This window comes from Agrilus planipennis, unplaced genomic scaffold (assembly GCF_000699045.2).
Source record: "Agrilus planipennis isolate EAB-ADULT unplaced genomic scaffold, Apla_2.0 scaffold285, whole genome shotgun sequence".
In the NCBI taxonomy this organism is placed as follows: Eukaryota; Metazoa; Arthropoda; class Insecta; order Coleoptera; family Buprestidae; genus Agrilus; species Agrilus planipennis.
This window is the reverse complement of record NW_020441050.1, coordinates 163,449-182,272: the sequence shown is the minus strand read 5'-3', so window position 1 is coordinate 182,272 and position 18,824 is coordinate 163,449. Positions and strand designations below refer to the sequence as shown.

The window sequence follows — 18,824 nt, the reverse complement described above, 5'->3', positions numbered from 1 at the left end:
GCTTTTACAATAATTCAATTGATTCATCTGTTTTTCCGTTTTTGAGGTACTTTGACGACGAAACGAAGTAAATGGCACATTTTAATGTTGTAAATGATTACCATCATATGCATTTATCTATTCACTTGCATGTGATTAAATAATATAATTTATATAATTAATTACAAACAGTAATAGACAATTAGCAACTGATTGCTTATAAAGTGGCGATATCACATTATTATGTCTATTTTTATTGTCAAGATAAATATGCTAAGAATTTTGCATTAGACATCTTGGTTTCAGTCATTGAAAGATGCTGACCTCCTTTTTCGATGTATTAAAACCCTTCTTTGGCATCCTTGCAATGACTTTTCTCTATTGCATTTATATTCAATTATAATTCAAATAAATATAAGTAGCATACATTTGTAAATTGATGGCATGAATTTCTCGGCCGGCATTTCTGAATATATACGTAATCGGGCTTAATGATAATCGTGGTCTAGGGTTGTTTCTCCTTTTGGTAAGAACACCAATGGAGCTATTTATTCGATGTTTTACCAACTATTAATGTTGTAATTCTCAAAGAAAGTAACGAAAGTCAGCACGTAGTTAATACAGAGGTCAACTGGGCCTAATGTGGAAGCAAACTAAGGTTGACATGGAATCAGCATGGAACTCAAACGAAGTCAACATGGAGCTAATATATGTAGACAGCATAAAGCTAATTCTGCACCAACTTGAGTTTTATATGGAGTCAATATAGATTTAATACTGAAGTTAATACAGAGATAACATGGAGTTCATTAATAAATAACTTGAAGCATGTACGAAGCCAGTATTAAGAAGACAATTCCGAAATAATATGGAGCTAATACGAAGACAACATGGAGTCAAGAAGGAGTCAACATGGAGTTAATATTGACGCAACGTGAGCTTGACGAAAAAAAACATGAAGTCAATACGGAAAAAACATGGAGCTAAGAAGGAGTCAACATGGAGTTAATATTGACGCAACATGGATTTTGTACATGATAACTTGAAAACAAGATGAAGTCAATATGGAAATAACATGAAGCTAATACGAAGACAACATGGAACCAATATGGATGTAACATGGGGTTAATACTGAGGAAACATGTAGTTAATATTGAGGCAAAATGGAGCTAATACAGAGCCAACATAGAAATAATGCAGAACATGGAACAAATAAGAAGCCAACATGGAGCCGCCACATTCTACCTACACGAGTTTTTTAATTTTAACATAAAACACCCATCAATACGTAGGTGACTTATAAACAGTTTTCCGTACATCTCTGTAGGAGATTGTTATTTTCCTGAGTTGTGTCTAACGATTCTCTCACTTATTTTGTTCAGCTTCTATTTCCTAATTAATTATTTAGTGCTGTTTTCTGTACGTCCATTAGTTGGTGTTTTATTGAGTTAGCCACTTTCGCTGGTTTAAAACTGCATCAAATTAGATGTATCGTTTTGGCCTGTGCACAATAAGAAGAACAGGTAGAAGTTGGTGGTGACCTGGTGGTGGTGTTAGGCGGTGGAGGACGATAACTGGGCTATTAATCTCAACTAACGAGGACAGTTAACAAATTGGTCTCCGCGAGCTCTCTCTCCGTGGTCTGCGACCACTTACTTACACTTTCCACCGCCAGAGCCGATTAGTGCCGGTACACGTCTTATTAACAAGATTGATTCGCGTAATTCCAACCCCTAATTCAATGCTATTTTCCATGCCGCAGGCAACTGCGAGAAAATTATCGTTCATTTCGTGAAACGATATCCAGCTAAGTATCTACGTGAATCCTAACCGCCAGGTGACCATTTATGCAAGGAAATGACATTATGCGATAGTATTAACGATAAAAGACAATATTCTGTAAAACTTAATCAGAAAGCAATAGTAGATTTTATTAAATAAATTATTTTCCTGGTTATTAACCTAAGTTTTGATGAGATATGGTCCAGCTGAAGCTGGAAGAGCCTCTCGACAATTGCACTTAAAAGAATTATCTTTCTCAATCAACGGAAGCAAATGGGATAAGTAGTGGGTAGTTGTCAGTAAAAGAAGCAATTTTCTTAAGGAGGATTTTGATTGATATTAATAGGATTAATTTTTATCTTGGTACATCTGCTGATTGTTGCAGTTTCTTCTTCAAACAAATGATCTTATTAGACAAGAAAATTGGTACCTAGTCTAACAAGATGTAGTGAAAAAAGTGCTATTTAGATTTGAATGTAAAATGTGTTGTTAAGTTATTAAAAAGTACAATTGTATATTAAAATCCACAAATACATGAAATATGTAAGTATGAAATTTAATATATTTATTTATATTTTAAATTTCATATAGGTAATTTATAGAAAATTATATAATTTTGAGTACATTATACATTAATTACTTAAAGTTTTTAGACGTATAATGTAATTTTACGATACTTTTTTACATTAATTATTTTGGACAACAAACATACAAAGCAGGTTTGTCCAAATATTAAAGATTGTTATTAATATTGTGTAAGAAGAACTAGCTCCTTTTGCCAACTTCTTCCTTCTCTCTCGCTCTTGTTTACATTTAGTTCAGAGTTGTGATCAGGCGATGGAACTTGCACGAAACAAAACGCGATTTTTTTCGATTTAATGAAACGGGGACGAATTTTGCTACGCGATTGGTTACATCGCGAGATGTTAGCGCTAATATCCAATGCGATCCATCATCCGCTCGCGGTTCCGCGTCATCGGTGCTTCGTGCAGTAGCTACCGCAATTCTGTGCAAGCCCAAATTTACTGTTTGCACAGCATACATTGTAGTGTGTAACTTCGGCAAGCTCTGTTTGTTTCGTGTGTGATTCACTTTATTCAGTTGTTTTTCGCTTTATGTTATTACAAATAACCAACTTGAATTTATATTTATCTGCTTTATTTGTAAGTTAGTTAAACTAGGTAATTAAATTCATTTGGTAGATACTGATACTAAAATATGAAGTAGAAAACAATTTGCTATTTTGTTAATAGTTACTCTAGTTGGTAAAGATTCCAACTAATAAATAATTAATATAAATAGTTAACAGTTTGTGGTCTATAGGAAATAAAAGATTGTATTATCTTTCCGAGTTTTTAACTGACTCGAGATGGAGACTGATACAGTTTTATGCGCTATTGGTTGGACACCTCTTCAGCTTATGTATCTTTGGTAAGAACGTTTTGTAGGAACTGAAGCCCATGGTAGTAGATTTTGCCTTTGATTTTGCATAGGTATATCACCTAGTATGCATTTTATTATTGGCTGTACAAGGTACATTTAATTTACGTTTTAATACTCAGGACTATTACATTTGGGTCTCATTTTTTCATTTCGTTATTATATTTACCGCGCAGTTTGGGGTTCCATCTGGAGTGCGATTCACCGACGATTTGTTATCCTGGATTTATATCTCATTTAGGGCTCTTGTATTTTAAATTGAACTTTTTAATTGTTCACATTAATATAAATAATTTAATAATATATCTTCTTTACTATATATTCCCTTTGCTATCTATTTCAGCATATTATAGATCACAAAATAGTTTTATAAGTGTGTTTTAGGTGCTAAGAAAAAGGAATAACTTTAAAAGGAACGAAGAATTCATTGTCTTCGTTATTGATCTATTTTTATGACTTTATTTGGTCTTGAGGTTGAAATTAAAGAAAGAGATTAACGTTTAGAAGTAAGTTGGTAAGTTTTTACAATTAAATCATACAATGGTTAAACTATTTTTATACTTCTGTTGGTAATAACTGGTCCTGAGGTTAATACAAATATTAACCAAGACAGGAACATCCAGAATTCAAAATGTGTTTCTTGTCATGATAATTGTCTGTAGTTTCTTATATGAGGAACAAGTATTGTGCTATGTTATGGTACCATAAGTTTACCATAAGAAATCCATATTATAGTTGTTCAACTATTATCAATTATTTGTTGGTAGTAATAACTGGTCTTAAGATTAAAACTAATCTTAACTTAAGACCTGAACAAAATCCAATCCATAATTTGAATAAGTTTATATCTCTTTACATAAAAATGGGGATGATAATTGAGTTACACCTTTATTTGTGGTTTCTTAAAAAATAAATGGACAACGGGTTTTGTGGTGCTGGGTGCTGTGGTACAATAATTGTACCATTATTAAAACTCAAAGAATAATTGTTGTGGTTCAATTACGTAAACATTTTTGTTGAATAATAATTGGTCTTGAGGTTAAAACTAATAATTAACTCGAGACATGAATATCTGGAATCAAAAATGTGCTTCTCGTTATGATAATCCTTCACAATTGTTCATTTTGAATGTTGACTATGCACTGTATAAAAATGTGAATGGTTATTATTTGTCTGTAGTTTCTTGCATGAGGAACAAACATTATGCTATGTTATGGTTTACCACTATAAGACCATATTATAGTGGTTCAACTATTATCAATTATTTGTTGGTAGTAGTAACTNTGTAAATCAAATATCCGAAAGGAGTAATAAATTTAATTAGAATTGGAATCCGTTAAATAGGCGTACATCCTTATCGGCTGGTTGCAAAAAAAATTCTGACGATTCTTCCAACAATCAAAATGACTTAGTATTATGATGGACCCCTAACGTTTATTATTTTGGTTCAACTATTATCAATTATTTGTTGGTAGTAGTAACAGGTCTTAAGATTAAAACTAATCTTAACTTAAGACCTGAACAAAATCCAATCCATAATTTGAATAAGTTTATATCTCTTTACATAAAAATGGGGATGATGATGATTGAGTTACACCTTAATCTGTGGTTTCTTAAAAATTAAATAGACAACGGGTTGTGCGGTGCTGGGTGCTGTGGTATAATAGTTTTACCATACTTACAACTCAGACGATAATTGTGATGATTCAACTATATAAACAGTTTTATTGGATAGTAATTGGTCTTGAGTTAAAACTAGATAAACTCTAGCCAAAATTATCCAGAGGTCAAACTGACTTTTCACAGATGTTGTATAAACTGCTACTGTTAATATTGGAATGTATTCAGTTCTTCTATTTCATGGTCTTTCCAAACTTATTTTGACGATCTTTTGCTTTTTCTACGTCTCAAGAGTTACCATTTGGTGTACTTTTCATTTTCGCTTACTTCTTTTTATTTAAGGAAGTTAATTAAATATTATAACATTTTCTACATTTTTTTTTCTTTCTCTTTCTATTTCTGTTAAAACTGTTACATTGTCACATTGCATTGTATGAAAATGGGAATGATTCTTGAATTACTTATTTTTATCCTTTGGTTATTTTGGATTAATTAAGAAGAGTAGGAGCAAAGAATATGGGGTGCTAAATAGTGGTTTTTGTGGTTTAATTACTGACATTAAAATGAATTAGCTGCCAATGTCCAGAAATTAAATTGTTATTGGTCCTATTGATTGTTCATAATGAGTGATAATGAAAGTTTCACGTAGCATCGAATCTATTAAAAAGATTCATTGATTTCCCACGTTTCTCTGGTTTACTTTTCATCATCCTTGTTCCTGTAAAATGTACCTACATTATACCTTAAATATTCGACCCTTCATGAAACCACTGTAGATGTAATCGAGTATCTAAGCATCTTATATATCATTCCAAATGCAACCAATTTACCTATTTGATAACAATTCGTCTAAATCATGGTGCATTATGATTCTATACATCTTTACCAGCTCACTGATATAATACATGACCATATTCACTGGGCCTCTCAGCCTGAAATTACCATGGTAAATATAATCACTTAATTGACATCTACGTGCCGAAGTGCTTCTAGATTTCTATTTTTGATACTCTGTAGATCATCCATACAGGCTTTGATTGCATTTAAGGTCTTACATTTTTGTTTCCCTGGGTTCATTTGGGCTAATTCGATGCAAGTGACTATCATCAGGAAGCAGGCTCTGGCAATCATTTTTACAGCTTTATTTAAATTAAAAATCTTACATTCCTGTTCTTCCTTCTTTGCAGGGTCCTTATTTCTACTGGTGCAAGTAGATATCTTAAAAATATACCCTCATTTATACAACTTTTATCCAAAACTATTTCTGAAGTAATAATGAGACTCAGTCAAGATATCGATCGGCACCCTTTTTAACCCAATGCACGTGTTCATTCTTCAATCGTAAGCATAGGATCAAGGTCTACATTTATGTAAATCTTTGAGCACCAGCTCGAATACGTAACCAAAAGAAAAATAGGACTCTATCACCTTCTATGTCGATTCCATATTCCTAGTAGGCTAACCGCCTGCTTTACTATTTAAAAACGTATCCCTCTCCTTCGATTACCCGAATATGCTACCGGATGATGCTTTGGGGGGACTTCTATTTTTCACATATGGTGGGTACATCCTTGGATCGGTCATATCCAATTGGTACTACTGAACGTGAATTACAAGTCTGCTATGCCATGTGAAATTAATTTTAAAGATAAAAGTTACTTTGTTAGCCAATCCAAAAGGCTAGGGAGATTTTTCGGGCGAGCATAAAGGGTGTCAAAATTTGCGCCGGCTTACGTAGGACTGGTCTCATTAAGGCCGTTTAAGGTTATTAAAAAGCTGTCAGAAAGACGGTGCATACAATATGCACGATTCGTGCTTACAGAGCGCCGCTGCCTTGTTACTGAATAATGCAAAGCAAGATGCTGCCAGATTACTTTTTACTCGGATTCTCCTTTGTTTCCGCTTTTAGAGCGGCTCAATGTAATACACTGGCTCACGACGTCTACCCCGTTTCGCGGAGTTTCGTCTACGTCAAATGAACCCGACTACATACAGCCTCCTGTTTAATATCATTTCACAATTATTATCTCCTTCTATATGGTATTTTCTTCCATAATTATTAGTCAAAAGTTGCAAAAATACCAAATGCAAAAGTAGGACATATACTGTTTACCAGTAAATCAGACACTTCCTGTAGGACTACCTCGTACTGCCGAAATATCGTTGTCCAATTGACTGTAGCCTAGGGCAAAAGAGTATTTCGATGCTGTGTTTTCTTCCGATCTTTTTGGCCGTGGTCCGTGGAATCTTGCTTTTCCAGGCGTTTCGCCGTTCTTTGCTTACGGCACCTTCAGTGGTGACTGGGCAGATACAGAGTCGTAACTGATGCAGTTTGAGAACGGATTACCCTTCTTAAACTGGAGTCGTTACGCTAAGTGGTTTTATGGTTCACTGCGGCCATGTTGTTTTTATGTTGATCCGGTCCTCTTCGGTTGGTAGCACATTGTTTATTTCTCAATGTCGGTTTCCAAGCTTTGCTGATATGTAAGCCATCATCTCTGTTTATTTTATTAGGATGTTGTTCAATTTCCAGAGCTTCTCTTCTAACCAGATTGTAGAATCCCAACGTTCTAACCAGGACAGTTGTATCTTTGAACTGTATGGTGTAGAGTATTCCTTCGTTAATAATTGTGAGATGGAATTGTACATTGAATCTATTTAATTCGTTCTTTGGAATAAAGTGATACATTTTAACTTTATGAACATAACATTTCTCCGTTTGATATGGACGAAAATAAAGCGGTTACTTTGGAAAACTAAGGAATTGCGGAGTAGAAGAAGTGCTAGTGGTGTGTGTGTGTCCAGGAAGCTCCGGTCCCTCGGGTCCATAAACATTGGCACATAAATTTGATGCCTCACCGACCGACCTGCTTGAATATTGATGGAATTACCTCGCTTTATTGCCTCCTCACTCGCCGCTTTCCAACTCGCCACACCGACATTGAAGATATACAAAGTCTCCCAATTCACATCCACTTGTCCGCCAAACAGGCATTCCAAAGTTCATATTCACCATGCACTACTTCACACACCGACACTTACTTCCAATACGAATGTGATGTAAATCAAATATCCGAAAGGAGTAATAAATTTAATTAGAATTGGAATCCGTTAAATAGGCGTACATCCTTATCGGCTGGTTGCAAAAAAAATTCTGACGATTCTTCCAACAATCAAAATGACTTAGTATTATGATGGACCCCTAACGTTTATTATTTTATTTAATAAATTTAATTACAATTGGAATCCGTCAAATAGGCGTACATCCCCACCGGTTGGTCGCAAAAAAAATCTGATGATTCTTCCATTCTTCTTTTGCTACAACAATCAAAATGACTTGGCATTATCCTTATCGGCTGGTCGCAAAAAATTCTGATGATCCTTCCATTCTTCTTTTGCTAGAACAACCAAAATGACATGGCATTACAATGGACTCCTGACGTTTATCTAACACGAAGATGAGCTTTCTGATAGAAGCGATTTTCGATTCTGATTAAAAACACTTCCCACGAAAACCATGTTAATTTTTGTGGATTTTACAACCTCATCATTTTTCATGGAATGGCAGATACTTTATCCATTATCTGTAAGGGTGGTTATCATGGCAGCGTTTTAATATTTCACCATGCAGTGACAATAATTCGAGCAGTGTCGTTTAAACGGGAGAAGCAGGAGGGCAGTTTATGGTTCACGACATTGAGCACCAGAGGGCTCTACTGGCCACCGGCCGGTCCCCATGTATGTAATTCACCGAACACGAATAAATAATGGAGGGACAGACTCCGAGAAAACGAGATGAATTATGACCCTAGAGCATTTAATGAATTTACATTCATGCAGTAAACCAACAAAATTACCATGTACAAGGTGCTGTCAAATAATTCTATCGAAAATAAATGATTTCAAATAACTAATAAATTATAAAATGCAGTAGAAGTTTTGCAGCCTGAATACTCTTCTTATCATAACCAATCTCTGCTTTTATTCAAAGCTGGTCTAGTCTAGATCTACCTTTATCCCTCTTAAATCCTGCTTCTGATTCTAATAAAATTCTAACTAGCCCTTCATGTCTGAGAAGGTGTCTTACCAACCCATCTCCCCAATTGTTATTGACTTCCATAACGTCATGTTTTCTTCTGTCCTTCACCTTCTGATATACGAGAAGATTACGGATGAGTTAGCTGCAAGGGTCTTTATTGGGCCTACACCTGTGTTACATTGGAATTTGAAATTTTTTGAACAGAGCTTTAAAATTTTTTATAAAAGGCATTTGAATGAGATATAGGTACGGTTAGTGTATTAAAAGAGGAATATTTTAAAAGGTAGAATCGGACGGCAATCATGTTGATTGGTCTCTACGTAAAACCTGGACGAAGGTTAACGTGACGGTCATCAAGTTGGCGCGGTTGCGAATAACAACAAACTGCAAATAACATTCGTGCTCGAAATGGTTTGTGGTTGAGAGAAAAGAAAGGGGAAACGAGGCGACTGACTCCTGGGAAATCAACTTGCACTGCCAAAAGATGGAAGGAATTTTATGGGCCCTTTCAGTCCCACCAACTAATACTTACCTACATTGCCTTTGTTTACCGCTAAGATCAAGTTAAACAATATATATTTTTTTTTCGTAAAGCCGCAAAGTTGAAAACAATTTTTACTTGTTTTCATTTTTAGAGATCGAAAGTATAGAGCAACGGAGTGTAAAAAAATTTTGAAATTAAAATTTCAATTCTTGACACTTAAACAAAATAATGATAATTTCAAAACGTCACCGAAGATCATTTCTTTCTGCGGTCTGTTAGCTTCAACGTGGAGATCAAATTCAATGATTTTTTACATGACCACCCGCGCTGGAAAAATCGTAGGCAGGGAGAAAAAAGCTCATACTCTCGACTATTTAACATACTTTTTCATACAGTACCTGCCAAAAGTTTTGTTCAATCATGAATAGTAGTGCGAGTCGAAAACAAGCGTTGAAGCCTTTAATATGTCTTCAAGTATAAATAAACATCTCGTTGATATTTTCAGTAGTAATTGGTACCAATAACAGCACATTTGAGCAATGCAATTGTAGTGGATAAAATGGTCAATTTTTCCGTGGAGTACTGTACGGATTATACGCTCCTCACCGGTTATGAGTTTGGCCGAGAGTTGTCTCCTTTCTTTTCTAACCTAGTGTTGTTCTTTTCTACTTTGCGCCGGTCAAACTGAAAGTATATCAAAGTTTTCCCGTATCTTTTTTTTGATAATTTACAGTGTTTTCGTATAAACAAAACCTCTTTTTTTTTATATATTTATTTATTTTCTACATGTTCCTAATTAGGGCATATAATACAATAAGAGCGGAAAACTGATTAAAAAGCACAAACATCTTTATTCCTCGGGACCCTGTTGCCAATTTCCATAATATTTATTCCTTCGAAAATGCTGCATTGCGGCTTGTTGCGGTTACGGAATTTTGAATGTTTACACATTTTTAAAGCCTTTTCAATACTCGGAATGAAAATACACAAAAATTCATTTCCTTTATATCGACGAAACTTCTCTTGTCTGCACAGTTCTATCCAGTACGGTTTACTGAGGAACTTCTCAATCATTTTCTTATAAAGGCAAAAGCATAAATTACCTGAAAATGAAATAGACTGTGGTATTTATACACAAAAATAGTTTACAATAAATAATTAATCGAATAATCGATTCTTAAAGAATTATTGTCAACAGTTGCAACCCAAAATTCTGCAAAACCGACACCCAAAGCGTCATCCACAACTACGGACTAACCCTAAATCTCTAACTGAGGATGACAACGTAGGTTTTGAAACGCCTTTAAGGTCTCTAAACGTTCTGTAGATTTTTGGGTTTAAATGTTTTCTATAGTTATGTTTCACAGCAGTTGAAAAAATAAAATCGCTTACCTTCTACAAGAAAAATCAAAACAAGCAAATCAAGTAAAGAGATGCACCTCATAATATTTATGGAGATATTTATTTATAACCGCTTTCCACAGTACCTACTACATAATGTACAATTGACAGTGCGTGTCATCATACGGTTAATAGATAGCCACAGGCATTATCAATATAAACGCTTTTATGGACAATGAATGTTTAATGATAAAGATACTTTGATGAAATGCAATTTTAACAAAAGGCATTCCACAATAAACGACTGATATGTACACAATAGACTTGAACACTTTTTAAAACACGCACTGCATTCATTAAGCAGTCCTATATTTTATTGGCAATATTTCTAAGGTTTCTTAGCCAAATTGCAAACAGCAGTAATCTTGTCATTTCGTCACTGAATGTCTGTCTTACCGTCCGTCTGTATGCCAAAATATAGGATATGTTTTTGGAGTACGAGATACAATAAAATTATCAACTCTTCTTCTGGTATTAATTTCATTTATTCAATGGGTATTTATGTTACATTACATGGTAACTGTAACTAGGCACATAAAATTCTTCTTATTTATATCAGACTATTTATGCTCATTTACTCATCACCATATTTGTATCACTTGGTATTCATCTCTAATTCGCACCGTTTATATATATCTCTTTTCAACTGTCTATATACTAACTAACTGACCAATTTCGGCCCTCCTTCCTAAGCCTATCTAATTTATTATCGAATTCTGTGGAACAGTCTTCATTCTTCTCAACATTTTGAGAAATCCTATTGTTAAGCAGGCAATTATGTGTCACTCAGTTTGCCGACTATTGACCGGTCCCTGCCAGCAGGAATACTTGAAGGTTTCACAACTGGTCACAATATACTAACTAAAAGTAACTTCTTTGTAATGTAGGTATATTTGATACCGTTTAATACACGTATGTGTTTGTATAACATACAAAAGAAATGAATGATACTCTGCTTCAAATGTTCTTTAAACTCCTAAAGTTAAACACATGTATAGTCTACTATTTCTAACTTTGTTTGATTTGACTTGTCTACCACAATCGACTTCTTTAGTTGTTTAAATATTAATGGTTGGTCGCAGACTGGGCAATTTGATGCACGCTAGGTATGCCTTTTCATTATTGCAAAGCCCTAATAAGCTTTTCTAATTCGTGACTTTTGTGAGTATTTTTATTACAACTGAAGAGAATAATTGTGAAACAATACATGCATTCAGTATTACTAGGAGTATAACACATACCTAGTTACAGGCGCGTGATGGATACAGCGTGGATAGAGAAGGTTAGAAATGAGGAGGTATTGGACAGAGTTGGAGAACAGAAGGCGTTGTGGAAGTAAACAATAATGGCCTAGAGGTTTAGACCATTGCACCGAGCGGCATGGCCTAGAGGTTTAGACCATTGCTTAGCATTCGGGAGGACGCCGGTTCGATTCCGGGTCCGTTTGCCTTAGTCCATGTTTTTCTGTGGTTTCCTTGGATCACTTAAGCAAATGCTGAGGCAGTAATATTCCACAGGTAATCTTTCCCTGTCTTCTGTCTTCATTTCGTCCGTCTCATGTTTCTCATCCGAACCACCACCCAGTCATTCCCACTATTCCTGAAAGCAGGCTGAAGAGGGCCTTCCGCCCTACCTTCCGGCGTAGTCCGGAGGTACTGCCCGCCCACCAGCATTACTGGCTGGTGGGAATGAAACACCCAAAAGTTTTAAAGTGTTTTAGACCATTGTTTAGCATTCGGGAGGACGCCAGTTCGTTTCCGGGTCCGTTGGCCTTGATCCAAGTTTTTCTGTGGTTTAGGCAAATGCTGGGGCAGTAATATTCCAGAGATAATGTTTCATTCTCTTCTGTCTTCATTTCATCCGTCTCAACTTTCTCACCCGAACCACCGCCCACCCATTCCCACGATTCTTGAAAGCAGGCTGAAGAGGGCCTTCCGCTCTACCTTCCGGCGTAGACTGCCCGTCCACCAGCATTATTGGCTGGTGGGAATGAAACACCCAAAAGTTTTTTTTGTGGTAGGCATGAAGGGATAGTTAGAGACTAGAGTTGAAGGAAGTAGATGTAGACCTGGATTAGATTACTGTGGATGTGGGATGTTTTAGTTTTTGGGAAATTTTTGATAGTAAAATTACATGTAAGCTTTTATCTCTGGTGGTGACTTTCGCTTATCTGGATAAATTTTCTTTAATTCCTTTTGATCTGTTGTTGTTTCATTAAATACTAATACTGGTATTACGTTAACAACAGTCTTTTGATAAGATCAATGTTGGTTTTTGGAAGTTCATTATTAATTGAGACAGCAAAATAAAATAGCAAAGCACTGCGTCCTGGTCACGAGACCGTGTTAAATTATTCCGGATGCAATCGTGCACTAAAAGAAAACACTTCCGAATAATTATTAATGTTGACGAGGCGTTTTTGAAGTGTTAGTAACCCCGTTGGTTTGTGCACCCCTTTGTGCATATGTTTACGGCTTGTTGAGATTCAGTTGGGCCGAACTGACCATCGTAAATTTTATCTTACTGTCGTATAACTGAAGCGCAGTACACTGGAACAGTAATTTACAATGGTAATCAGTCGACCGGACCTTGATTAAGTGCATGAATACGGAATATTGCGGAAAATTGCTCATTTGCAACCCTCGTCAAGTACACCCGACCACTTTGCTGATATGCATCTGGATTATCGACCTTTGTTCAATTAAATGTTTAATTGCAATGAATTGTTCTCGTATCTCATCCCTACGTTTTTAAGTATATTTATTTAATATCTTCTCCCATTTAATATTGTCAAAAGCTTTTTATAAATCTATAGGGTTGTTCGGAAAGTCATTTCGTTTTTTCCCGACAGAGGATTTAATTGTATTCTTTTGCACCCAACTTCACATTTAAGCGGTATAATTTTTATATGCTTTGAGAGCTCATATAGCAAGGCTTGTGTGTGAAAAATTCCAATTAATTCTACGCAGTAGTTTTTGGTTGGTGCCCTTTTAAATATGGAGAGCGATAAGCAGCATTTTCGACATATCTTACTGTTTTACTACAGAGAGGGTAAAAATGCTGTTCAAGCCAGAAAGAAATTGACTGATGTGTATGGTGAAGGTGTGTTGACAGTACGCCAGTGCCAGAACTGGTTCGCTAAATTTTGATGTCGAAGATGAACCACGTTCGGGAAGGCCCGTTGAAGCTGATAAAGACGCGATAAAGACATTAGTTGATGTGAACCGGCGAATAACAACACGTGAGATCAGATTGAGGTTAAATTTATCAAATTCAACAGTTTATGACCACTTGAAAGGCCTGGAATTATTCTCGAAGCTCGATGTATGGGTTCCCCATGCTCTCACAGAGAGAAATTTGTGTTGCCGCATTGACGTCTGCGATTCGCTTCTCAAATGTCACGAAAATGATCCGTTTTTGAAGCGCATCATCACTGGGGACGAAAAATGGGTTGTATACAACAACGTCAAACGCAAGAGGTCATGGAGCAAAAAAGATGAACCGGCTCAAACCATTTCCAAAGCCGATATTCACCTAAAAAAGGTGATGCTGTCTGTTTGGTGGGATTTTAAAGGAATCGTTTTTTTTTGAGTTTTTACCGGATAACACAACGATTAATTCGGAAGTCTACTGTCATCAGCTGGACAAACTGAATGATGCACTTCAACAGAAAAGGTCAGAACTAATCAACAGGAAAGGTGTAGTGTTTCACCAAGACAACGCGAGACCTCACACAAGTTTGGCCACTCGCCAAAAGCTTTTACAACTTGAATGGGATACAATGCTACACCCACCATATTCTCCAGACCTGGCACCATCGGATTATTATTTGTTCCGGTCACTCCAAAATTTTTTAGACGGTAAAACCTTCACCTCAAATGAGGAGGTCAAAAACTTCCTCGATCAGTTTTTTACCAGCAAAGACCAAAAATTTTATAAGCGTGGAATTATGCTACTACCAGAAAGATGGCCAAAGGTGTTGGACCAGAACGGTCAATATATAATTTAATAAAGTATTTGTTTATTATACGAAAACTGTCTTTCATTTCCACAAAAAACCCTATATAAAATAAAATCTTTGAGGTTTTCTAATTATGACAAAGAAACGCGTAATTCGTAATTTACTTTTAATAAACTTGCCCTTGTCGTACTTTAATAGACCTTTTGGGCTATTACGAGAGATTCTACACGAAAATCCCATAAAAATAAACAGACATCTACCTAAGCCTATAAATCTCCGCAAGAGCAAGCATAGGCCGCATAATTCAATGTAGCAAAGCTAGTTTTCTATGAATAGGAATAACAGTGATCTAAAAACGATTACAGCTGCCAAAAAGAGCATCAATGCGGCCCCTCGAGAATGCGCCCTTCTCCTGTGGGACGAAGGGGACCACTCTCCAAACCAGGGGTCACATATAATAAAGTACAAAGGCGTTCATAATATTTACAGCTGAAACAGGTGGCAAGAGTATAACTTATACGAGTATCTACTATTATCAAAACTTCTATCAGATTGGAATATTATCAGTTTCAATATAAAACTGTTTCAATCAGATTTGCTTTCAAGAAGGACTATAATTTTAAATCTTTAGAAGAATTCCTTAATGTTTGAAATTCGATCATTATTTTTCGATTCTAAATGGAAATGCGAAGATTAGTTCAGGATAGGAAAGAGTGGAGGTGCGTGTCCAACCTGTATTAGGACTGACAACCTTATCATGATGATAGAAATGTTATTGATCATATGCAGAACATTAAAAACATTAATTACTGTTTTTGTGGTTATGCTACTCTTATAAAAAGTGATTTTCTAATAACTATCATTAGGCTGTATATCGCCATCTGTTGATAATTGCTGCTAACAGTGGTATTTCAAATATTTGCGAGAAATCGTGATTCACTTTAAGTTCTTTGGATGTTTCATTCTTCCAAGGTACTAATGCTGGGCGGGAAGTCCCTCCGGCCTACGGGTAAGTCGAGAGGTTCTTTTCAGCTTTGAGGAATCATGGGAATGGATGGACGGTGGTCGGGGTGAGAATGATGAGGCGGCCAATGTGAAGAAGATAGTGAAAGTTTATCTATGGAATGTTACTGCTCCAGCATTTTCCTAAATGATTCAAAGAAGCCACAGATAAATCAATTATTGACTAAGGACTTAGTGTTCTCAAGAGATTTAATGTTATATTCAACTAGTGTAAGACTTTCTTTTGTAAGAAATACGCGAGAGAAGGTTGGTAGGACACCTCCTCAGGCATGAAGGGCTAGTTAGTGACATTTTAGAAGTAAAACAGGAGGAGTAGAGGTAGACTTAGATTAGATTACTGTTCACTAATGGTTAAGGATATGGAATGTTTTACCTTTACAGAAATGAGAAGATGTGGAGGTGCATGTCCAACTAGTCTTAGGGCTAATGACTTTATGGTGATGATTTGGAATTGTTATAGGTCATCAGTTCTGGTCCATCAATTCATTGAACTCGTTAAAATCCCAATTAGAGTTAGTAAAATTATTCCTAAGACTGATTTCCGGATTTCCGGATTGACTGAATCAAACAGTAACTGGGATAATGGTCTAAATAAAAGAACTCTGATTTAACAATTGCTAAGTGCGTGTGACACGGACTTCAAGTACAAGCCAGTGAAGAGTGAATCTTCGGCGAATCGATTGTCAATCCGGCATCACCAGAACAATCGTCGAACGGGTACTTACATGCAAACAAAATGGTCAACAAATTATACCTCATAACAGCGCACGAAACGGAACCAATTTCCGTTTTCTTACTGCATGTATCTAAGTAGACAACGAGTTTGTGCAGTTGTATCTTAGTGACAACAAGTCGATAATGAACCGAAAGAAGTATAAATCACCTCTAAGTGCATCATTAATTATTAACGGGACTTTCAGGGAAAATTTCGAAGTGGTTGCAGTCGGCTAAACAAGAGATTGCATTTTTATTGACTGCCGGTCTAACGAATGAAAAAAATAATTGTATACCTATCTATATTGATACTTAATTGGTGTACATCTAGCCGGAAATCGTTTGTTCTCGTTTTTGGCCATGACTACCAAGTTGACAAAGACTATGTTTACGCAAATTAAAGAAAAATTATGGATCTTAACGTTGATCAACAAAATAAAACGGCACTAATTTTTGAATTGCAAAGACTTTAAAACTAATTAGATGTATTGTGCAGTCATTTGAGGTTAGAAATGACTGTAATTCCAGTAATTTTGATGGCAATCAGCTGTCATACCGTTACTCTCCAATTTTTCTTGGTTTAAAGGAGTGACTTTGTTTATTGATCTGTGCTAATTCGTGGTGCAAGTCTTCACCGGTTTCACTGATTCTTTATTCTATCCATTCGTTACCTACCAGAATAGAACTCTGTAGATGTTCGCGTGTTCCAATATTCCCCATTCCACTAATCTTCCCCTGAACTACCGATTGAAGAAGTGCGTATATGAATCCTCTCATTATGAGACCTAGGCTCTAGAACCTTCTCTTTTTTATACGGAGTTAATTATTTCCTATAAATGTCAATCTGATGGTTACCTCTATCCTTTTTCTTGTTTAGCCATCCGATTATTCAATCTATTTATCTACATTTTCTATTCTGATGTTTGTTACTGTTAGTTTTATGTTGACTGATGATGTTAAATAGTTCTAATGATTCTTCTTCCAAGGTTTCTTTAGAAATAGCTCGCCATAATGTATTGTAGCGAGCACGAGTGTGTTTGTGTGCGATCGGACACACGTGTGCGTGAATGGCTTATCGATTCGCCGACTAGCCGCGGGCGCCTTTCTTCATGTGCGATGTATTTGTAAATGTGTGTGTCGTACCTGCGTTCTGGGAAAGCAGTTGAACAGTTCAAAGAAAAAATAAACTATCCGGATGTTTCCAGAAGGTTCAGAAGGAAAACGAAAGAATATTTAAAGGAAGAGACGATCGTCGAAGAAGAAGAAATAAATTGACTGTTGCAGAAGTGAATCCAGAAATAAATTGACAGTGATAGCAGTGAAATAAATAGCGCAGTGAATAGTAATATATCAACAGTAGTGTAAATAAATAGTTTTTGTCGTTATTAGTTAATTTTGTTAAACCCACGAGCATTACAGTATCAATAGACGTGGCTACGGGACGCGTCCTTGTTTTGGCGGGATTTTTACTATATCCCTTTTAATTGGTTTTCTACCTTTGTATCAGCTATTTGACCCCAATACAGATTATCAGTTATTCTCACGTCGTCCAGGTCAATGTTTTTTCTGACGAGGGTAGATGGGCATGCATTTGTTTTAATGGATGTGTAGGTATGGGCATGTGTGTGTTCATGGCATCAGAGACAAAAACAGACGGTTGCGTTAAATCGAAAGAGGGCGCGACACACGGCATCTAGATTCACCGAGAGAGCGGTGGCAGCGTAACAAGTTCCATTGTGCGCGCGTTAGGGGAATTCCCGTTATTACCAGCCCCGCATAATCTATACGGCCTGTCGGAAGGGTTACTGCCGTCGTTATGATTGCCACCGTTAATATTTAATCGACTAATTAATGCAAGAAATTACCTATTATGTGTATGATTCGAGCCGTGCCCGCTCATTCGTCTCCTCTCTTCCTTCTCTACACCCTGTTCTCCCGTACGATCCCGGTTCTCTAATCGTAAAATACGGTTTGGCTCTGGCACGGGTAAGTGCAGCCGTTTGCGTAAACGACCTTTTAGGTTGGGACAGTGCCATTAACTAGATCCCAGTGTGCCGTGGATGTCGTCACTTTGATGGCTACTTTACTTAGTGTCGTTTACACTAACGACGACATGTGGTGTTGTGTGTTATGTGGAAAAGGGGTGAAGGCAGATTACGTTGCCGAGGTATACATACACCTAGAGCTCCATCCTAATGCAAAGACAACTTTCATTAGTTGAAGTTCCCGAGAACACTTTCAACAATTTCAATTTATCGTCATTGCCGTGTTGGCCACGTAAACATAAATATATCTTCATCTTAAACTAATCTTCTCAGCCAGCAATTCGCTTACGTAACAGACTATACCCAATCAATGTTTATAAAAAGCAGACTCTATTG

At 36.3% G+C, this 18,824-nt stretch overlaps 1 protein-coding gene across 1 annotated transcript; it reads right to left on the bottom strand.

The window, feature by feature from the left end:
• Positions 1 to 10,149: 10,149 nt before the first annotated feature.
• LOC108742502 lies at positions 10,150 to 10,827 on the bottom strand. Its single transcript, XM_018477741.1, has 2 exons — positions 10,737 to 10,827; positions 10,150 to 10,447 (listed from the first exon to the last, which is right to left on the bottom strand). The coding sequence occupies exons 1-2, from the start codon at positions 10,786 to 10,788 to the stop codon at positions 10,176 to 10,178; spliced, it is 324 nt and encodes a 107-aa protein (XP_018333243.1). The 5' UTR covers positions 10,789 to 10,827; the 3' UTR covers positions 10,150 to 10,175.
• Positions 10,828 to 18,824: the final 7,997 nt, after the last annotated feature.